Here is a 24863-nt window from a genome sequence, read left to right on the forward strand (position 1 = left end):
CAACCTCAAACTCCTGGGCTCGAGCGATCCTGCTGCCTCAGCCTCCCCAGTAGCTGGGACTACAGGCATGCGCCACCATGCCCCGATAATTATATATATATATTAGTTGGCCAATTAATTTCTTTCTATTTATAGTAGAGACGGGGTCTCACTCTTGCTCAGGCTGGTTTCGAACTCCTGACCTCGAGCAATCCGCCCGCCTTGGCCTCCCAGAGTGCTAGGATTACAGGTGTGAGCCACCTTGCCAGGCCCCAGTATGACTTTTGAGACCCCTGCAGGGCCACCTTTGGGGGCCCCAGTTAGAGGGAGGATGAGGAGGCTCAGGGCCCTGTGGGCCACTGCCTTTGCCAGCCCCAGCTCAGCCCCCAGATGCTGCTCGGTTCCTCCCTGGACTTAGCACTCTGGCACTGCCCATAAACGCCACCAGGGGCCCCTGGTTATTGTGACTGCCACGCATTTCTAAGTGTTCCCTATCACCCTCACTGAGAGCTACCCTGTCGCCTTTGGTGCTGGGGAAGTGACCCCCCCCATACACACCCCCCTTAGTCTTTTTCTAGCACAGAAACACAGAGCCTTGGAAGCCAGTGACACGTGCCGTTTATTATAACGTCCATGGGGAGGGGGAGAGGAGAGAGGCTGTGCCAGGAAGGGTGGTCAGCGGGCAGGTGGGAGCAGGACAGAAAGCATGAGGGCATGAGGTGGGCTACAAGCCCCTTCCCTATGCGTGGCCTCCCCAGCCACAGGGACACTGGGGAAGCGAAACTTACACTTCAGTAAAATACACTCAGAAAGAGGAAGAGAAGGTGGGGGGAAATGCAGCCGCCAGAAGTCTGGCTGGGGCAAAAGAGAAGCCCTCTGAGCTGGGAGGGCGGGCACGGAGGTCCCACTGCTGCAGTAGACACAGCAGCTGGGGCCCAGCACTGCCACGTGGGGCCCATTCCATCCGCAGAGGCCTGAGACCCTCCTTGGCCAGAACCCCTGCTCCTGGTGGTGGCAGGGGGCCCCCACAGCGCCTCTACCCCCACATGGTGATCTCCAGCCACTGTCCAGAGAGAGGAAGCAGATCAGGGGATGGGAAGGGTGGGGTGCGGCGGGGTGGCCAGGGAGAGCGGAGATGCCTTCCCACCCATCCCCTCGTACCTGTTCCAGGTTCAAGCAAATATGGCCAGTATTGTTGGGGTCCTGGGTTAGAAAGAATGCTGTTTTAGGGAGGAGGAAGAAGAGGAGAGAGGATGAGAGCTGAGCCAATGGTCTGAAAGACCCATTCCCAACTACGTAGGATGTCAGAAAGGGCCAAAGAAGCTGTTCCTTGTTGCTCCCCAGATAAATCCTCTAGCCCAGCAAGGAATTCATTACAACTCCCATAGCCGTGCTGCGAGCCGGCCTCAGCTCTGAGCGCTTTCCATGGACTAGTCGTTGAATCTGCACCTCAATCCTATGAGGGCAGTACTGTTATTATCCGCATTCTACAGCGGTGGGGTGGAGGCACAGAGAGACAGTCACGGCTCAAGTCCAGCAAGCACCAGCAAGTGGCGGGGCTGGGATTTGAACCCAGTTCACCTACGCCCTGTGGAAGCGGGGAGCAGTTCGGGAGCAGCTCCTCAGGCTGGGTATATGGGAGAGGGCCCCGGCTTAGGCTGGGGAGTGGGCAGGTGCCTAACTCACTGAACATGGCCTTTAGCCTCAGGAAACAGCTGAGGAAGCTGTCAAACTCTATGATCATGTCATCGTCCGCATACCTGGCCACTAGTACCTGCATTACCTTGTTGTTCACCTTGATGCCTGGGAGAGAGAGAAGTGCAGAGGGGGAAAGCCCAGGCCTCTGGTTGCTGCCACCCTCTTCCCTGCCCCAAAGCCCTCTCGTGAACCCTGGCCACCTGCTTTCTCAATAGCCAAGCGCATCTCATAAGAGTTCAAGGTGCCTGAGTGGTCCTCGTCACACTCTCGGAAGATGTCCTGAATAGACAGACAGAGGCGGTAGGGCCATGTGCATGGCATGGTGGTTGAAATAATGAAATACTTCAGGACCGTTGGCTCACGACAGCTGCACAAGACCCCACCCCCGCCCCTGGGGTTCCCAATGGTCCTATCATCAGGCGACTGAAGGATTGAGTCCGGGCACAGCAGGAGGCCTCTGGCACCCTGCCCAGTGCTCTCTGCCTGCGTCCTTATGGCAGCTGCTATCTGGGCTATGCTGGTTATTAAATATTTTGACTAGCTAATATACCAGCACCCCAACAGACCCTTTTCCTATGTGTGTGTGTGGTTGGGCCTTTGGTTCTAGCTGTCCCCCTACTAGTCCCATCCCTCTCGAGGCCCTCCTTTTCTCACCCCCGTAGGCTGCCCCTGCAGTGCCCTTTACCGTCCATTTCTTGATTTTTTTCCACAGGACCTGGAACTCTGAAAGCCCCAGCTTGCCAGAGCCGTCTTTCTGGGGGAGTGGTCAAGGAAAGCAGAGAAGGGAATGGAGAGGGTGTCCTGGGGGACAGGAAGCAGGCAGTCGGCATCTCTGTGTGGCTTGCAGGTGGAGGAAGGCAGGGGCTCACCGAGGAAGCCCAAGACCTGGGGTTCCCATACAGGAGCAACCAGGAGAATTGGACTCTTCTGCCACCCCGGAGCCTGATCCCTACCAGGAAGAGGGCATGGCGGTGCAGGGGTGGCCACCTCTGGGGGGGCTGCGGGTCAGGGGGCAGGGGCGGGAGGGCCCTGGGCAGGACTGCCCACGGGACAGGAAGATACATCCATGAGGTTGACCATGCAGCGGCAAGCGTCCACACCAAAGCCCTTGCTCTTGAGGCTTTTGACTGTGAGGAAGGGAAGGGGTAGAAGCAAGAGACGGAGTGAACGGGGTACACAGTGGGGGACACAGGGGGTGGTCATGATGGGCGCAGCGTGGGGGCGCTGCGGTGGTGGGCGCGGAAGACTCACGTTTGTTGGCCATCTTGTTGAGCAGCTTCTGCAGCTGAAACATGCCTATCTCCATGCCCTAGGGAGGGGGACCGTGAGCCCCGCTCTGGCCCCTTCAGCCCCTCGTCTGCCTCCCGTCAGCCCTCAGCCGTGGCCCGCTCACCTCTCCTGCCACTATCTTAAACAAGTTTAGGAAGTCCGGTTCGATTTCTCTCTCAGAGGCTTTCTCCTGGGGGGAAGGGAGTGGGGAGGGACCCAGTCCAGAAGGTTCCTTCACACCCCCCGATGCTTCCCTCCAACCCCCAACCCCATGGCCTCCCCTCACCTCTTGGAGCAGCTGAGCATAGTTGACTTCGTCCAGTTCCCTGGGCAAAAGTGATTGAAGGCTCGGGGTTACCAGGGGTCAGGGAGACAGGGGTTTCAGTGGGGTGGTCCGGGGGAGCTTCATGTATCTGAAGCAACATAGAACAGCTACGTGGAATCTGGGTGCTAGTTCTAGTTCTGGTTCTGCTACTAACTGGGATCTCGCCTCCTCATGCCTCAGTTTCCCTGACTGTAAAACATGGAGGAAGTTGGGCAGGGCCAGAAGACAGCTCCCTGAGCTTGACTTCCTGCAGCTCTTGGCCTAGGGGCCTTGGCGCAGTGAGGGGTGGCCCCTTACCAGGTCTCGCTGTGCTTCTCTGTGAAGACCCGAAGCAGAAAGTCGGCATCCTTGTGTGGCTCGAAGGTGGAGGGAATGATGATATACTCCCCCGGAGGGAGCCGGAGTTGGTTGCTCACCTCCCGCGAGTTGGCAAAGGTCTCCGAAAAGCCGTGTTCCTGATATTTCTTGAAGAAGTCCTTCTTCAAGTGGATATCCTGGATGGTCTGAAACTACATGTGCCCTGGAGGTGGGTACAGGGCTGGCACGAGTGGTCAGGGAGAGAGGGTCCCCCAAGGTGAACGGCCTGCTTGGGCAGGTTTGGAAGTAGGTATGTCCGCCAACTGGCCTGGCCTGAACCCCACCCAAGTGGTAGGCAACCCCAATATGGTCTCTTCCTTTCCCGACCCCCACCAGGAGCCTGAGGGGCTGGAATCCTAAGCCATGTTCCCCAGAGCCCTTCACCAGATCCCACCCCTTCCTTGCCAATCCACATGCAACCAGGGGTGGGGAGGGTGCCTGCCCAGGAGCAAGCTCCACGTCCTCATCTTCCATACCTCCTTTGGGACCTGGGAAGGAAAGAGGGAGGAGGGTCAGATCCCCAGGGTGGAGAAGGGGATCAGGTCTTTGGAAGCCAGGTGGGGTGTGCATGGTGTGTGTGTGTGGGGGGTGTTAAGGGCACTGGGACGCCGGTGATGTGGTGAGGCGTGGGCTCTGGCATTAAGAATCCCTCAGGCCGGGCATGGTGGCTCATGTCTGTAAACCCAGCACTTTGGAAGGCCAAGGCAGGAGGATCACTTGAAACTAGCCTGGGCAACATGGCAAGACCCTGCCTCTACCAAAAAAAAAAACAAAAGGATCCCTCACCTCTGGATAGTTCAGTACAATTTACATAAAGGGGTAGATTTTTATCACTCCAAGGAGAGGAAACAGGATCCCAAAGAGGTGAGGAGATTTGGCCAACCTCGCACTACTAAAAAACAAAAGAGCTGGGATGGAAATCTAGGAGAGCGTTTTCCAGAATACTTTTTCAGGGAACGCTAAGATGCTGCAGGGAGTCAGTAGGGGATTGTTGAAGTTGAGGATTGAGGACAAGTAAGTTTGTAAAAAGGTAAGTTAAACCAAGCTAAATAGGTTGCTCTACTGCAGGGTTGGTTTGTCAGTGTCTTCCATATGCTTATGTGCACTGCAGAGCTCAGGCTCGATGGAGTCTTTCCTGACTTGCTTAACTTTGAGAATGTTGTCTTGAGGCATGTCACTCCTAGGCCTGGTGGCCTAGTGGCCTAGGAAGAAGGCAAGGCTTGCATTTGTTTTTGTTCACTATTGAACTCTTGGAGACTGGACAGAGGCCTGGCATATATAGTAGTACTCCATAGATACTTGTTTATGTAAGTGAATGTAGGTGAATGAACAAATGGCCATTTCTAGAATTTTGCAAAGCATAGTTTGGTATAGGAAATGCCTGTCAGGGATCTCTTTTTGCCCCTGGACTTGGAGTGAGTGCTGCTGGTGGGGCAGCTGGGGGGACATTTTCTGGGGTCTGTGGAGGAGTCTCGGAGTGCCTGGGAATCAGGACACAGGCTCTGCCCCTGACCCTTGGATGTGTGAGCCTGGGCAAGTGACCTCACCTCTCTGGCCCCCAGGCTCCTTCCTCATCCTCAGAGGTGTTCTTAAGGTCTTTGGGACAATGTCTGCCACAAAGAATGTGCCAGCTAAGTGTTGTAGATGAAAAAAAGTCTGTGAAAAGAAAACTGCTGACCCTGCTTCAAAAAACACAAAGTGGCCGGGCATAGTGGCTCACGCCTGTAATCCTAGCACTCTTGTAGGCTGAGGCGGGCAGATCCTTTGAGCTCAAGAGTTGGAGACCAGCCTGAGCGAGATCGAGACCCCGTCTCTACCAAAAATAGAAAGAAATTAGCTGGGCATGGTGGCACATGCCTGTAGTCCCAGCTACTCAGGAGGCTGAGGCAGGAGAATCGCTTGAGCCCAGGAGTTCGAGGTTGCTGTGAGCTAGGCTGACGCCACAGCACTCTAGCCTGGGCAACAGAGCGAGAGTCTGTCTCAAAAAAAAAAAAGAAAAGAAAAAGAAAAAGAAAAAGCACAAAGTGGCTGGGAGCTGTGGCTCATGCCTCTAAATCCTAGCACTTTGGGAGGCTGAGGCGGGAGGATTGCTTGAGGCCAGGAGTTCAAGACCAGCCTGAGCAAAATAGTGAGACTCATCTCTACCAAAAATTTAAAAATTTTATAGCAACGGAATACTCAATGCAAAAACAACAACAACAACAACAAAATAAATTAGCCAGGCATGACACATGCCTGGAGTCCCAGCTACTCAGGAGGATAAGGCAAGAGCATCACTTGAGCCCAGGAGCTTGAGCTATGATGAGACCCTGTTCCAAGAAGAAGAGAGTCACAAAGCACCACTCAAGAGTCAGGGCTGTGGAGCCTGCTGGGGCACGTCCCACTCTCAGGCAGGCAGGGACCCTGGGGAGGAAGGGTCCTAAAAGGGTTGAGGCCAGATGAGGGAGAGAGAGTGGCTGGGGGAGCCAGGCGCCCACCGAGAAGATGACAAAGCCAATGGTCTGCAGCTGGGCCCCCTCTTCCCGTGCATGCCGCCAGTTCTTCTGCATCAGGGCCACCAGGCAAGTGCAGACTACGTCATTGTCTGAGTCATCCTCCGGGTCATCCTCCTCGGGGAGAAAGATCTTAAACTGGGGGTTGGTCCAGAATGTGTCTGTGGAGGAAGCAGGTCAGGACGGTGACACTGGGGATAGTCCTTGACCATGGGTGGACCCGGCCTCCCCAGCCACAGGCCTCCCCCACGACACCCCCCCCAGCACAGGGTAGTGGGATCTAACTGATCCCTGACCTCATGGACCCTGCCCCCTGTGACCTTGTGCCCCACGCCTGGTTTCATAGTGAGTCTGGGGTCCCTCCTTCACCCCCGGCCCTCTGAACCCCCTCACCCACTCGGGTGGTTCCTGCAGCCCCCCGCGGTGCTGCCCCTACGCCAGTTGCCCTCGTAGAACGTGGTGTGCCAATAGCTCTTGCAGACCCCGGACAGCGCGTCAGGAGTGAGGTTGCAGACCTCCAGGAGCGTGAAGTTGCTCAGGAAATCCTGGTAGGACATCCTGGGGCGGGGGTGGGTGGAGCACACTCGCACCTGCAGGCAGGCCCTGCCCCTAACCGCCCCCCCGCACCCCCTCCCCTTTGAAAGGAACCTGCTCTCTGAGGCAGGTGCAGTGGGGAGGGCGGCAAGGGAGAGGAAGGACGGGTTGTGGGGTGGAGTAGCAAGCCAGCCGCACTGACCAGAAGTCCCCGTCCTCCTTCCTGTGCAGCAGCTTTGTCACGACCTCTGGGGCCACCTCTTCCCACTCGCTGGAGCTGGAGCAGAGACAGGCCATGGAAGGAGAGGGGTGGGGGGCCGGGGGCACCTCCTTCCTCCCCGCGGGACTCCAGCATGCCTGCCCACTGGCGTCCCGAGCTAGGTGAAGACTCTAGAGGGAAGGCTCGCCCTGGCGCGCAGGTCATCCTCACAGACGGGACGCCATCCATCCCTCCGTGGCACTGCCTTGCTCCAGGTGTCCACTGTGTCCTCAGCCCGCCCCTCACCTGGGTCAGGTGCACCTACTTGTCACTCCAGGCTCCGTTCCATTCAATCCGGCCCCAGGGATTCCGGACCCGAATCAGTGTTTCCATCCTGCCTCTGTATTGGACCTGGGTGGGGTGGGTTACAGGTCAGGGCACAGTGGGCACAGTGTCGGGGGAAGTCCTCTCCCCTCTGGTGGCCCTGAGGGCAGGGCATGGCTGCCAGGACTCACATCTTGAAGCCCAGTCACTGAGTAAGCATGTCCTCTCACCAGCATATTCTCGGTCATTGACTCCAACTGACTATTGCTAGTGACCTGCAGAACAGGGGGAAGGGCGGACATTCAGGCTCTGGTCAGAGGGACAGGGGCGCCTGAAGAAAGGTGAGAACTCTCCAGCTTCATCTTTTAAAAAACTATTACCGTTATTTTGAAATAATTGGAGGTCCACACGCAGTGGTGCCAAGTTTCTCCCAGCAGTACCATCTGGCAAAACTACAGTAGGATATCAAAACCAGGATGTTGCTATTGATATAACCCCTCAACTTTATACAGACTGCCCTGGTGCTGCTGTGAATAGTTTTACTAGTAGCATTTCCCTCGTTTTATTGCCGTGTTTCCCCGAAAAGAATACCTACCCATAAAATAAGCCCTAGAAGGATTTCTAAGCATTTGCGCAATAGAAGCCCTACCCCGAAAATAAGACCTAGCGATGGGCGTGGCTACGCAGCCTATCTGCACAACCCATGCATTTCGTCGCTGAGTGGTAAAGAAGACGAGCAGCCCTTCTCATCTGCCCCATGAGAGCTCTATTGCTCGACATGAGAGATTGGAGCCGATGGTTCTAAAGGAAATAGAGTCGCAAGAAATTCAGGATGGAATTCGGGGTTTGGAGAGTTATGATGATGTTCCAGAGGAAGACGACTTAACTATATTTGAATAAACGTAGATTGTTGTACCATACTTGAAAAAAATAACACATCCCCTGAAAATAAGCCCTAGGGTGTCTTCTTGAGGAAAAATAAATATAAGACCCTGTCTTATTTTCGGGGAAATACGGTAGTGCTCATTTGTGCGTGTTCTATGCAATTTCGTCGCATGTGTAATCTCGCATGGCCACCAACACAGTCAGGGCAGAGAACATTTCTATCACCAAAGCATCCCTCCTCATGTTGCCCTGTGTACCGCCACACCCACCTCTTCTCCCTACCCCGCCCCTGCCCTGCCTCCTGACGACCACTGATCTATTCTCCATCTCTATTATTTTGTCATTTTAAGAATGTCACATAAATTGAATCATGCAGTGTGTAACCTTTTGGGGTTGGCTTTCTTCATCATTCAGCAGAATTCCCTTGAGAGCTGTCCTAGTTTTCTGCACATAGCATAGCTCAGTCCGTGTGTACAGCCACCACAGTTTGTTTAACCACTTACTTGTTGAAGGACGTTAGGTTGTTGCCCATTTTTGGCTATTGTGAATAAAGTTGCCATAAACATTTACGTACGGGCTTCTTGGGGACACAAGTCTTCATTTCTCTGGGTAAATGCCCAAGAATGGAATCGCTGGGACATAGGGCAGCACCGTAGGCTCGTTTATTTATGCGAACAAATGTTTGTTGGGTGCCCGTTGGATGCTAAGCCCCTTCCTAAGTCCCAAGGCCCCGCAGTGAATAAGCCAAACAAGGCCACTGCCCCCGTGGAGTGTGAGTGCCGTCCGGAGAAGATGGGCTATGAATGGACACATAGATAGGCGAGGTGGCTCCTCCCTCCCTCCTCCCCCCAGCCCTCTTTTAAGAGAAAAAATAGCAATATAATTTCAGATCATGATAAATGTCGGGGAGAAAGTCAAAACCAAGTAGAAAGTAAACAGGGTGGGGAGGGCTACTTTAGACTGGGAGGCAGGGAAGGCTAGTCCGAGGAAGGCAGAGTTGAGCTGAAATGTGAAGGAGGAGCTAGCCAGGCAGGTAAGTGGGGAAAGAGCCTCCTGGGTGAAAGCAACAGCAGGTGCAAAGGCCCTGAGGCAGGAGCACACTTGGCTTACTTCGATGCAGCAGCCCATGAGGGAGGATCGATCCATGGCCTTTCTAAGGATCCTCAGTAGGTTCTTAGGGGGCCTCTGGAGCTGGAAGTTCTGGGCCACGCCCCCTGTGAAGTCCTCAAAGCCCTCCATCGTGCTGCCCCCTGACAGCGCTTCATAGGACCCACTCAGCCTGTGGGCACAGAGGGGGCATCGTTTGGGCTTGGGATGAGGTGACAGCTTGGACAGCAGAGGGTGTGGTGAAGATGTGTCCCGCCCCTCCCCCCACCCGCCTCTTCCCCTGACACCAGCTGTCCCCGGCTCCCAGCACTCACTTGGCGTAGGCTTTCTCCAGCAGGGCCGCCCAGAACTCAGAGTTCTCACGTGAGTGCAGGAACACCAGCTTGCCATTCTTCGTGGGCAGCCGGTCATCCACCACCACGTCCACCCACTGCCCGAACTGCCAGAGCTGTGGGCGGCAAGGGTGCCTCAGCGGGGCAGGGGCATCTGCTACCCCAGGGTCCCCAGCACACACGTGCACGCACACGCACATGCATACACACACACACACACACACACACACACACACACACACACACACACACACACGCCTTGCATGGAAACCTTGTTGTTCAAGCGCCTCCTGGTGGCCAGGCTTGGTGACACGCCAGTGCCAGTGGTCCCACTGCCCAGAGTGGTTGACTGGTGAGGGGAAGGCAGCGAAAAGCCTGAACCCCGATTCCAGCCTCCTCTCCAGGTTCTGCCACGGCCTGCGGGTGAACCCCAGCCACCTCTTGACCACAGGCCCTCCTCTGAAAAAAGAGCTGGATGTTAGGATCTCTGAGGTCTTAAAAACTCTTAAGGGCCGGGCATGGTGGCTGTAGTCCCAGCTACGTGGGAGGCTGAGCCAGGAGGATCCCTTGAGCCCAGGAGTTTGAGGTTGCTGTGAGCTAGGCTGATGCCATGGCACTCACTCTAGCCTGGGCAACAAAGTGAGACTCGGTCTCAAAAAAAAAACAACCAAAAAACTCTTATGATTCTCAGAAATATTTTATGCCATGGAGAATTTGTCCACATGTTGCTAAATGAAAGGGGCAGGTAACAGAATTTGTGTGACAGAGACTACCAATGTCACACACACACACACATACACACACACACATACATAATTAATCAGGAGAGAAGGAAAAGGGAGAAGGAGGGTCCCAAACTGATAACAATTGTTTTCTTTTGGGGCTTAAAATAATTGGCTTACATGGTTTCTTTTGTGAACAGATATTTCTTGAATAATTATGCAAAAAACCACCCCAATAAATATTGTTTTTCAAAAGGGAAAAAGGTACACTTCAAAGCACAAATGCATTTTCTCTCTCTCACACACACACAGACACACCACAGACAACACACAGACACACCACACACGACACACAGACACACCACACACACACACAGACACACCACACACACACACAGACACACCACACACGACACACAGACACACCACACACACACACAGACACACCACACACACACACAGACACACCACAGACAACACACAGACACACCACACACGACACACAGACACACCACACACACACACAGACACACCACAGACAACACACAGACACACCACACACACACACAGACACACCACACACGACACACAGACACACCACACACACACACAGACACACCACACACACACACACAGACACACCACACACGACACACAGACACACCACACACACACACAGACACACCACAGACAACACACAGAAACACCACACACACACACAGACACACCACACACGACACACAGACACACCACACACACACACAGACACACCACACACGACACACAGACACACCACACACACACACAGACACACCACAGACAACACACAGACACACCACACACGACACACAGACACACCACACACACACACAGACACACCACACACACACACAGACACACCACACACGACACACAGACACACCACACACACACACAGACACACCACAGACAACACACAGACACACCACACACACACACAGACACACCACACACGACACACAGACACACCACACACACACACAGACACACCACACACGACACACAGACACACCACACACACACACACAGACACACAGACACACCACAGATGACACACAGACACACCACAGACGACACACAGACACACCACACACGACACACAGACACACCACAGATGACACACAGACACACCACAGACGACACACAGACACACCACACACGACACACAGACACACCACACACACACACAGACACACCACACACGACACACAGACACACCACACACACACACAGACACACCACACACGACACACAGACACACCACACACGACACACAGACACACCACACACACAGACACACCACACACGACACACAGACACACCACACACACACACAGACACACCACACACACACAAAAACACACCACAGATGACACACAGACACACCACACACACACAGACACACCACAGATGATGCGCAGACACACAGACACACCACAGACAACACACAGACACACCACACACACACAGACACACCACAGATGACACACAGACACACCACACACACACAGACACACCACAGACAACACACAGACACACCACACACACACAGACACACCACACACACACAGACACACCACAGATGATGCGCAGACACACAGAAACACCACAGACAACACACAGACACACCACGCACACACCACAGACACACACAGACACACCACAGACAACACACAGACACACCACACACACACACACACACACACCACAGATGACACACAGACACACCACACACACACAGACACACCACACACACACAGACACACCACAGATGATGCGCAGACACACAGAAACACCACAGACAACACACAGACACACCACGCACACACCACAGACACACACAGACACACCACAGACAACACACAGACACACCACACACACACACACACACACCACAGATGACACACAGACACACCACACACACACAGACACACCACAGACACACACAGACACACCACAGACACACCACACACACACAGACACACCACAGACAACACACAGACACACCACACACACAGACACACCACACACACACAGACACACCACACACACACACAGACACACCACAGACAACACACAGACACACCACACACGACACACAGACACACCACACACACACACAGACACACCACACACACACACAGACACACCACACACACACAGACACACCACACACACACACAGACACACCACAGACAACACACAGACACACCACACACGACACACAGACACACCACACACACAGACACACCACACACACACACAGACACACCACACACACACACAGACACACCACAGACAACACACAGACACACCACACACACACACAGACACACCACAGACAACACACAGACACACCACACACGACACACAGACACACCACACACACAGACACACCACACACACACACAGACACACCACACACACACACAGACACACCACAGACAACACACAGACACACCACACACACACAGACACACCACACACGACACACAGACACACCACACACACACACAGACACACCACAGACGACACACAGACACACCACAGACACACACAGACACACCACAGACAACACACAGACACACCACACACACACACAGACACACCACACACACACAGACACACCAGAGACAACACACAGACACACCACACACGACACACAGACACACCACACACACAGACACACCACACACACACACAGACACACCACACACACACACAGACACACCACACACACACAGACACACCACAGACAACACACAGACACACCACACACGACACACAGACACACCACACACACAGACACACCACACACACACACAGACACACCACACACACACAGACACACCACACACACACACAGACACACCACACACGACACACAGACACACCACACACACACAGACACACCACACACGACACACAGACACACCACACACACACAGACACACCACACACGACACACAGACACACCACACACACACACAGACACACCACACACACACACACAGACACACCACACACACACAGACACACCACAGACACACACAGACACACCACAGACAACACACAGACACACCACACACACACACAGACACACCACACACACAGACACACCACACACACACAGACACACCACACACACACACAGACACACCACAGACAACACACAGACACACCACACACGACACACAGACACACCACACACGACACACAGACACACCACACACACACAGACACACCACACACGACACACAGACACACCACACACACACAGACACACCACACACGACACACAGACACACCACACACACACACAGACACACCACACACACACACACAGACACACCACACACACACAGACACACCACAGACACACACAGACACACCACAGACAACACACAGACACACCACACACACACACAGACACACCACACACACAGACACACCACACACACACAGACACACCACACACACACACAGACACACCACAGACAACACACAGACACACCACACACGACACAAGACACACCACACACACACACAGACACACCACACACACACACAGACACACCACAGACAACACACAGACACACCACACACGACACACAGACACACCACACACACACAGACACACCACACACGACACACAGACACACCACACACACACAGACACACCACACACGACACACAGACACACCACACACACACACAGACACACCACACACACACACACAGACACACCACACACACACAGACACACCACAGACACACACAGACACACCACAGACAACACACAGACACACCACACACACACACAGACACACCACACACACAGACACACCACACACACACAGACACACCACACACACACACAGACACACCACAGACAACACACAGACACACCACACACGACACACAGACACACCACACACGACACACAGACACACCACACACACACAGACACACCACACACGACACACAGACACACCACACACACACAGACACACCACACACGACACACAGACACACCACACACACACACAGACACACCACACACACACACACAGACACACCACACACACACAGACACACCACAGACACACACAGACACACCACAGACAACACACAGACACACCACACACACACACAGACACACCACACACACAGACACACCACACACACACAGACACACCACACACACACACAGACACACCACAGACAACACACAGACACACCACACACGACACAAGACACACCACACACACACACAGACACACCACACACACACACAGACACACCACAGACAACACACAGACACACCACACACGACACACAGACACACCACACACACACACAGACACACCACACACACACACAGACACACCACAGACAACACACAGACACACCACACACACACAGACACACCACACACGACACACAGACACACCACACACACACAGACACACCACACACGACACACAGACACACCACACACACACACAGACACACCACACACACACACACAGACACACCACACACACACAGACACACCACAGACAACACACAGACACACACAGACACACCACAGACAACACACAGACACACCACAGACACACCACAGACACACCACACACACGCAGACACACCACACACGACACACAGACACACCACGCACACACACAGACACACCACAGACACACACAGACACACCACACACACCACGCACACACACAGACACACCACAGACACACACAGACACACCACAGAGGACACACAGACACACCACACACACACACAGACACACCACAGACAACACACAGACACACCACACACACACAGACACACCACAGATGATGTGCAGACACACAGACACACCACAGACAACACACAGACACACCACACACACACACAGACACACCACACACACACACAGACACACACACACAGACACACCACAAAGCCACTCTGGCTGTCAAATCGCCCTGCACCTGGAAATGGAAGATGCCGGCGTAGTTTTTCCGGAAGCTCTGGCCCCGGGGCACCACGCGGCCCAGCAGTTTGTGGCTCGTGGTGAGGGAGCCGATGGCAGCCAGCAGCCAGCAGTCTCCTGGAAGACAGCAGGGCTTTGCCCCTTGAGCGCCCCGTCTGTGTGGGGCGCCCAGAATCCAAGCCCCGGAGGAGCAGGAGCCTGTCCCTGTCCCCATCCCCGCGCCCAGCAGAGACGCGCCTTCCCTAGGCCCCCTGTAAAGAGTGTTCCGGAAGGAGGCAAACAGGGAAGGCTGAGGCTGGAGAGACAGGCTCTGGGCGGGTGAGTCTCTGTACGTTTCCATTTATGGGAGAGATTCACAAATGAGAGCCACGTGCTTTTGTTTTCTGGAGTTTGGGGAGCAGGTATTTCGGGCCTCAGGGTCTTGCTCCCCGCTCTGGAACCTGCTTTCTGTGGGAGAGAGCCGATACTCTCCCATCCCTTGAACAAATGCAGTCACTGCTCCCTGACCCCCCCACCCCTACCCCTGTGAGTACACTGGTGAGGCCGTGAAGGTCCCAGACGTCTCTCCACCACGTCACCACATTATATTGGAGACTCGGGACTCAGTCTCTACCTCAGCGGGGTCCCTGGAGCTGGGCACTGATGGGGGCACAGGGGCAGTGTTCCTGGCCTGTGGGGCAAGAGTGCCGTGAGTCATCGTTGCCAGCTATCTCCTGGGCATCTCAGCCCTCACTGGGGGGTAGGGGGGTGAGGAAGGTTGGTGGTCACCTCAGGCCAGGCTGAGGCTGAGGGCACTGGAAACTGCTGCCATTACCAAGTGGCCTCCTGGCTGCCTGGGGAGGCAGAGGGCGCGAAAGGAAGGGTAAGGATGCTCCGGTCCCCATCACCATCAAGGTGACTGGCGAGAAGCCAGTAGCTTCTCCCTGCCCATAGCCCTGCCCTCACTGTGCCTCTCCAACCAGTGAGCCTCAGCAGAGCCCTGGGGCGTGAGGTCTCCTGGCCTCTGCCCTGCCCACACCCCGCCATTTTCTCAGCCTGAACAGCCACAGAATTCTGTCCCGGAGGAAGCCCACCCTGGCCTTCTCCCTAAAGAGGCAATGAAGGGTTTGGAGGAAACTGAGGACCAGGACCAGGCGCAGGCAGGAGGCTCTGTCCCAGGGCTGTCTACGGGAGCCTGGGGGGAGTGGGCTGAGTGGACCCTGTGGCTCCTCTGTTTGATTCTAGCACCTGTGGTGGTTTCAAAATATGTCCACAAATTTCTTGACCAACCTCCCCTCAAAAGTGAGCACCGAATCTGTGGACCAGATTCGGTGCTCACTTCTGACGAATGTAATATGGCGGAAGTTATGGCGTGCAACTCCTGAGACTAGGTCGTAAGAGGCATTATGGCTTCTGCCTTGTCCTTTCTCTTGGACCATTCGCTTTGGGGGGGCCAGCTCGCATGTTGTGTGCGCACTCAACATGCCAAGGAACTGAGGCCTCCTGCCGCGTGAGTGCGCTATCTGGGAGCAGATGCATCAGCCCCAGCCAAGCCTCCCACGACCACAGCCCAGCTGGCATCTCCTCTGCAGCCTCGTGACAGATCCCCGCGAACCAGGCCCACCTGGCTCTGCTGCCTCCAAATTCCTGACCCACAGAAACTGTGAGATAAGAAATGTGTGTTGTGACTTAAGCCACTAAGTCTTGAGTAATTGATCATGTAGCCACAAATAACCAATATATCCCTCCAGCTCCCCCCCAGACCCGGACTGCAGTGGGGCGGGGGGGGGGCATCTAGATTTGGGAGGGGCAGGGAGGGTGCAGAAGCGGGTTGTCTGAACCCGGGGGGGGGGTTCTCTGTTTTCCAGCCTCAGAAGATACCCTGGAGGATTCCTTGAGCCCAGGAGTTGGAGGCTGCAGTGAGCTATGAAGACGCCACTGCGCTCTAGCCTGGGTGACAGAGTGAGGCCCTGTCTCAAAAAAAAAAAAAAAAAAACAACCCTGTCCCCTAACCCCTTCCCAGATTCACCCCTCCAACAGTAGAGACCATCTTCCTGCATCCCACTCACCAAGCACCCCCTGACAGATGTCTGTCGGAGAGATCCCATCGGTGATGAATACAGGGTTGCTTGTGATGTGCTGCAGGGAAGGAATAAAGGTTTCAGGACCCAGGACACCCCCTCCCCGCCTCCCTCCCGCCTTTACCGGGGAAGGGTGCCTACCCCCAAGTTCTAGGGGCACAGATACGGGGAGAGGGAGAGGGTGCAGGGCCAGCTTGGCATAGCCATGGCTTGTGATAGCAAAGGTGGGTGAGTGGCTTCCCCAGGGTTAGCTGGGAGGTTTGGCTTCAGCCTGTTGGGAACGGTGCTTGCTGCACCCAGCCGCCTCTGGTGGGGCCCAGTGCCAGGGTCAGCACAGGGTGGTGGGGATTAGAGATTACAGAAATGACTGGGAGTCACTACCAGCCCCTCCACCTGCACCTCGCCTTCCAGTGCCCACCTTGGGCCGCTGCCAGGAGATGTTTTGGACATTCTTGGAGTCGGGGCCTAGTTCCTTGAAGCCCAGCGAGCTGGGTTTGGCAGGGAATAAGGCGTCCTCGAACAGCTCCCCCTTCCTCAGACAGGCTGCTTGCAGCTCCTCAAAGCTCTGGTTGCCGTAGTTCTGGGCATTGTGGTGTTGGCCCACACCCTTAGCCTTGAGTCGAGTGATGTTTATGTGAGCCACCATTCCCTTACTGGGAAAAGTGGACTCTGCTTAATAATGAAAAGACAAATAACCCAATTAAAACACCAGATAGGTATTTCTCAGAAGAAGATATACAAATGACCAGTAGTCACATAAAAAAATACTCAACATCATTAGTAGGGGCAATAAAAATCAGGACCACAATGAAATCGAGACCACTTCACATCCACTAGGACGGCTATAACAAAAAGATAATAACAAGTGTTGGCCAAGATGTGGAGAAATTGGAATCCTCATACACTGCTGATGGGACTGAACATGGTGTGGCCACTTTGGAAGCAATATCTGGCAGCTCCTTAAACATTTAAACATAAATGTGACCCAGCAATTTTACTTCTAGGTATATACCCAAGAGAAATGAAAATATATGCCCATGCAAAAACTTATGCACAAATGTTCATGGCAGCATTATTCTTTTTTTTTTTTTTTTTGAGACAGAGTCTCACTTTGTTGCCCAGGCTAGAGTGAGTGCCGTGGCATCAGCCTAGCTCACAGCAACCTCAAACTCCTGGAGTCAAGCAATCTTGCTGCCTCAGCCTCCCAAGTAGCTGGGACTACAGGCATGCACCACCATGCCTGGCTCATTTTTTCTATACGTATTAGTTGGTGAATTAATTTCTTTATAGTAGAGACGGAGTCTGGGTCTTGCTCAGGCTGGTTTCGAACTCCTGACCTCGAGCAATCAGCCTGCCTCGGCCTCCCAGAGTGCTAGGATTACAGGCATGATCCACCGCGCCCAGCCAGCATTATTCATAATAGCCAAAAAAATGGGAAAAACCTCCAATGTCCATCAGCTGAAGAATGGACAAAACGGGGGCTGTACAAACAGTGGAGTGATATCCAACCACACAGAGAACCGAGGCAGTGACGCATGCTGCAACATGCATGAACCTTACGAACATGCTAAGTTGAAAACGCCAGTCCTAAAGAACCTGGTATTGTATGATTACACTTATATAAAATGTCTGATATAGGCCGGGCGTGGTGGCTCATGCCTGTAATCCTAGCACTCTGGGAGGCCAAGGCAGGCGGATTGTTCGAGGTCAGGAGTTCGAAACCAGCCTGAGCAAGAGCGAGAACCGTCTCTACTATAAATAGAAAGAAATTAATTGGCCAACTAATATATATAGAAAAAATGAGCCAGGCATGGTGGCGCATGCCTGTAGTCCCAGCTACTTGGGAGGCTGAGGCAGGAGGATTGCTTGAGCCCAGGAGTTTGAGGTTGCTGTGAGCTAGGCTGATGCCATGGCACTCTAGCCCAGGCAACAGAGTGAGACTCTGTCTGAAATAGGCAAATCTAGATAGAGATGGAAAGTAGATTGCCTAGGGCTCAGGGGGATGGGGAACTGGAAGTTGATGGCTAAAGGGTATGATCTGAATGATCTAAGATGATCTAAAAATTGATTGTGGTGATGGATGCATAACTCTGTGTATATACTAAACGCTATGAAATTGATACTTTAATGGGTGTATTGTATTGTATGTGAATTATATTTCAATGAAGCTGTTAAAAAAAATAGCTTCCAGACCACCCAAACAGAGACTGCCTTTTGGGGAGAGTGGGAACAATGGAGTGTAGAGGGCAGGAGGGCGGGGGCAGGGCTGCAGGGGGTGGGTGGGCGAGTTAGGGAATGTCCCAACAGGGGCGGGGGCGGGTGAAAGTCAGGCTGGCTGATAGACCCTGAGCCAGGCACGTAGCCTGGGGACCCAGGAGCTCTGCCATACCTCAGCCCCCAGGGGGACTGCACCCTGCTTACATCCCCTCCTGAGGATCACCCCCACCCCCCACGCACACACAGCTGACTCCCCCGTCCCCACCAGCAGACCCGGGTGAAGAGAAAGAGGCCAGAGGAGAAGAGAGTAAGGGAGGAGCAAGAGGAGGCCACAGAGTCGCCATCTGTGCTACTGGCACATGCACCCTGGGGCTTGAGGTTAGGAGTTCAAGACCAGCCTGAGCAAGAGCGAGACCCCATCTCTACTGAAAATAGAAAGAAATTAGCCGAACAACTAAAAATATATAGAAAAAAATTAGCCGGGCATGGTGGCACATGCCTGTAGTCCCAGCTACTCGGGAGGCTGAGGCAGAAGGATCACTTGAACCCAGGAGTTTTAGGTTGCTGTGAGCTAGGCTGATGCCACGGCACTCAAGCCTGGGCAACAGAGCAAGACTCTGTCAAAAAAAAAAAAGGAATCAGGTTGAAGAGGGACCCAGGATCCTGTCCTTTGCTGCTTCCGCAGAGCCCATGTCCCATGATGAGAAGAGATTAGGAATTCTTTCCCTCAGCTGTAAGAGCAGCTAGCACTTACGTGGCATTTGTGAGAATGACAGTAGTTAGCAGTGTCTGGGGGCTCACCACCTGCCTGGCACCACTCCAAACACTCTACCTGCATTAGCTCAACTGAATCCTCACCACAACCCTGTCGGGTAGGCCTGTTGTTACCACTTCCCTGCTACAGGTGCAGAAACTGGGCCACAGATAGGTTGTGGCCCCATGCTCGGTGGGCAGATGGCTGCATGCTGTTGCCTATCCTGCTGGCCGCCCAGCTGGGAGGCAGCCACAGGGGAGGTAGAGCTGTCTGGAAAGGGAAGAGTGAGGCCAGCAGGCCTCTACTATAAATAGAAAGAAATTAATTGGCCAACTGATATATATATAAAAAATTAGCCGGGCATGGTGGCGCATGCCTGTAGTCCCAGCTACTTGGGAGGCTGAGGCAGGAGGATTGCTTGAGCCCAGGAGCTTGGGGTTGCTGTGAGCTAGGCTGATGCCACGGCACTCACTCTAGCCTGGGCAACAGAGTGAGACTCTGTCTCAGAAAAATAAATAAATAAAGAGGCTACTTTATATTTAATAACTGGAGGGTGTTTGGGGATTAAATAATACAACATGTGTGAAAAAGACTGGCGTTTAGCAGGCACTTGGAGAACGTTAGTTGTCGTCTCCCACTGACCTAGCTGGTCAACGGGTATGTGCTGAGCTCCTGTGAGGATCACACAGCCCCTGCTCTGCACCCCAGACGCACCCTCCCTCATAGGACTTAGTGACAACAGGGACACTGCTCTACAACTGGGGTCATCTGTGTGCTTGTCTGTCTCTGCTGCTAGGTTTGAGCTCCTGAGAGCAAACCCCAGTTCACCTCAGACACGTTTTATGGAGGATTTATTCTGGGCTGGGAACTGAGGAGACAGACCCCCACCTGAGCTCGGAGAAGATCCCACGAGGCCCCTCCCCAGGCTCAGCCCCATGGGCCACAGAGATAGGGAACAGCAGGTGCCAGGGAATGAGGCCCCCAGGCTGGGTGGAATAATCAGGGAGGTGTGCGTGTGGGGGTAACTGTCCCTTTCCCCTGCTCTGAGCTCATCCCCCCCTCCCCAGTGGTGGGTGCACTGTGAATTCCTGGTTCTGGAAGAATCGGGTTGGGGAGTGGGGAAGAGGGTGGGTGGAGCCAGAATCTGGGAGCTCTCGCTTGCACCTTCCTCTCCATGTTTCTCAACCCTCTCTCTTGCAACCCAAGCCCTCAGATTCTCTCAGAAAACCTGGAGGAAGCTCCCTCAGTTGTTCAGGCTATGGGAAAAGGAATACGAGTGTGTGCATGTGTGTAGGGGGCACAGTGTGGGGAGGAGAGGGTAAGTGAGTGGCTTATTTCCTTGTCCAAACAGATCGAGAGCGGGGACCATGGGGGACAAACAGTGGAGCCCCCATAGATGAGGAGTGCTGTGGGGGAGGGGTGAGGACTGAACACTTCGGTTTTACCCTCTGATCCTTACCTGCGAAGCTGGCGGGTCAGGAATGACCATGCCCATCTGGCCTAGGTAGAGGCCAGGGCCTCCCCAGAGAGGTTAAGTCAGAGGCTCTCAATGGGGGAGGGGGCATTTCGCTCCCCAGGGAATACTCGGCAATGTCTAGAGACATTTTTGGTTGTCACAACTGGGGCTGGGGGAGCCACCGGCATTTAGTAGGTAGGGGCCAGGGGTGCTGCTAAACACCCTACAATGCACAGGGCAGCCCTCACAGCAAAGAATTTTCTGGCCCAAAATGTCAAGTGCCAAGGTTGACAAACCTGGGTTAAGTGGATCCTCTAAGGCCACCCACACAGTGACGTGAACTGCTCCATGCCCTTCACTATGGGATCACTCCCAAGAGGCCTCTCTACCCTGGCTGCCCCCAGCACTGGGGTGTGGAGCTCTCCCAGGGGTGCAGAGAACATCCGAGGGCAGGCCAAGGCAATAAAGTTTCCATCGTGCCTTCCTTGTCTACCTGGAGCCCTCTGCACCCTGGCCGTCACCCAGCCCAAGCACTCACTTCCCACTGCTTACAACCTGCACGTGCAGGGGCCGAGCTCCTGCCTCAGCTCCAACGGCAGGAAGACTTACACGCCCACACGCAACACCACAGATGTCATCAAGAACTCTAGAGGATCTCCTTAGGGAGGGAGACCCAGCAAAGCCCCGTCACGTGGTCCAGGGGCATGGGCGAGCTGAGACAGACAGACCAAGGTGCCTGCGGGAAGCACAGGCCGACGGCCAGAGCAATACACCAGCCCCCTTATCTGCGTGGAATAGGTTCTAAGTCCCCCAGTGCGTGCCTGAAACCGTGGATAGTAATCCCACATACACTATGTCTTTTCTTTTTCTTTTCTTTTCTTTTTTTTTTTAGACAGAGTCTCACTCTGTTGCCCTGGCTAGAGTGCTGTGGCGTCAGCTCACAGCAACCTCAAACTCTTGGGCTCAAGCCATCCTGCTGCCTCAGCCTCCCGAGTAGCTGGGACTACAGGCATGTGCCACCATGCCCAGCTAAGTTTTTCTATATATGTATTAGTTGGCCAATTAATTTCTTTCTATTTATAGTAGAGATGGGGTCTTGCTCTTGCTCAGGCTGGTTTTGAACTCCTGACCTCGAGCAATCCTTGGCCTCCCAGAGGCTATGTCTTTTCTTATAAATACATACCCATGATAGAGTTGAACTTGTTAGGCACAGAAAGAGATTTACAACCAAAACTAATAATAAAAAAGAATAATTATAACAATATACTGTAATAAAAGTTATATGAATGTAGTCTCTCTCTCTTTCAAAATATCTTAATATTTTTTCAGACCACAGTGGACTGCGGGTGAATAAAGGCACAAAAAAGTGAAACTGAAGATCAAGGGGGGACTACTGAATATTAAAAGGCATGAATGGGTAGAAGGCTTTCTGTCTCGGTGCATATACTGTCTTTCCCATCGGTCTGGGCACCTGTATTTTTTTAAAACTACATCGATTTTATTTTTCTTTAATTAACAAAAATTGTATACATTTGTCATGTACTACATGGTGTTTTGAAATACGGATACATTGTGGAATGACTCCTAGAGCTAATTAACATCTGCATGACCTCACATACTCAACATTTTTTGTGGTGAGAGGACTTACAATCCGCTGTCTTAGTGATTTTCAAAATACAGTGCACTGCTATTCGGGGACCTGCAGATTTATGGACAGCTCAATTTCCAGAGCTGGGAGGAAACTCAGATGTTGTCCCAGGAAACTTCCGAGGAGCAAGGACTTGGTTTGGGGTCTCTGGCTGTGCCTACTTCCTGGGGTGGTAAATAGCGGGGGCTGGTTTAGAAGCTGCAGCCCCTTATAGGGGAACTGCAGCTCCCCCCTCAACTCCCCATGCCCCATGCTGAGGGTGAGGCCCCGGGCTGAGCCCTTCTACTGGCTGAGCCTGGCCGCCCTCTGACCCCTCAGCCCCCAGAGGAACAACTCAGCTGGGCCCAGCCCTGCCCCGCCCGGGAGCCCACACTCCCCCAGCTCCTGCAGTCCGGCCTCCAGGCCTCCGGCCACCCTCTTGGGGTCTGACCTGCCTGGACTGAGGGACTGCTTTTCTAGGCGTGGGCGAGGTTTCCTCTGTTCCCTGTTTTCTTCTCTAATGGCTGCTTGGGCTTCCTCACGCAAGCCCTTTTCCCAGGCAGCCATGACAGTGGCCGGGCAGGTCCGCTCCTCTCCCACTTCCAGCCCCTCAGTGGAGGGAAGGAGGGAGGTTCCTGCCCTGGCCTCCCACCCTCTCTGGCCGTCAGCGGCCGGCTCCTTCCCAAACAGTCAGAGGAAGAGGCCCCGCTCCTGCCTTAGGGGGCACCCAGTGTGATGGAGGAGTCAAAGTCCCCATCCTTAAGGGGCACCCAGTCTGATGGAGACACAGCCCTTCCTTGGGGAGGCCCTGGTCTGCAGGGGTGCAGGAGTGAGCTATTGCCCCGAGGCACCCACCTGGGAATTGCAGCATGCTGGCGGCTAGCATGGAGCCTGACAGTTGAAGGTTCTGGGGGGAGGGGGCGGAGAGACCCCCCCACCAGAACTCTCTAATTGCAGTGGGATTCCTAGGTCAGTGGCCCGTTTAACAGCTGCCTTCCCGTTCTCCCCTTCCCATCTGTCCCCCACAGACCGGTGCTGCCAGCAACTCAGTTCCTCCCATCAGGCCAGTCTCGGTCCCCCAGCCCAGGTCGCCCCTGCCTCAGAGACAGAGGACCCGGCACTCCCACCCCGGGCGACCTCCACTAGGCTGGCCGTCCTCACTGTACCATCGGCCATGGCCATGGCAGGTCCGAGTCCCTCTCTTTCAGCCCAAGGCTTCCAGGAAGGGGCTGTCCCTGACACACCAACCTAACCTTCTCATCCAGAAAGCCTTCTCATTTCCAAAAGCCACTGGCATGGCGTTCTTCCTATGTCTCTGTGTCTTCACATGGCACTCTCCTCTGTTCCCTTCTCTTCTCTTTATTCATTTATTTTTTTGGACAGAGTCTTCCTCTGTTGTTTTGCCTAGGCTAGAGTCCTGTGGTGTCAGCTTAGCTCACAGAGACCTCGAACTCCTGGGCTCAAGAGATCCTCCTGCCTCAGCCTCCCATA

The 24863-nt window shown here is 54.0% G+C and overlaps 1 protein-coding gene across 1 annotated transcript; it reads right to left on the reverse strand.

Annotated features, from left to right (window-relative positions):
• Nucleotides 1-812: 812 nt before the first annotated feature.
• CAPN11 (calpain 11) lies at nt 813-24317 on the reverse strand. Its single transcript, XM_012743404.3, has 22 exons — nt 24228-24317; nt 17737-17990; nt 17307-17376; nt 15257-15375; nt 9484-9617; nt 9173-9341; nt 7369-7452; nt 7179-7264; nt 6857-6931; nt 6518-6678; nt 6106-6281; nt 4105-4116; nt 3569-3780; nt 3233-3272; nt 3071-3136; nt 2929-2986; nt 2740-2804; nt 2363-2431; nt 1878-1956; nt 1666-1782; nt 1141-1199; nt 813-1042 (listed from the first exon to the last, which is right to left on the reverse strand). Exons 1-22 carry the CDS (start codon nt 24256-24258, stop codon nt 1016-1018), a joined length of 2163 nt encoding a protein of 720 aa, XP_012598858.2. The 5' UTR covers nt 24259-24317; the 3' UTR covers nt 813-1015.
• Between the last annotated feature and the right edge of the window lie 546 nt (nt 24318-24863).

Source organism: Microcebus murinus, chromosome 5, assembly GCF_040939455.1.
Source record: "Microcebus murinus isolate Inina chromosome 5, M.murinus_Inina_mat1.0, whole genome shotgun sequence".
Taxonomy (NCBI): Eukaryota; Metazoa; Chordata; class Mammalia; order Primates; family Cheirogaleidae; genus Microcebus; species Microcebus murinus.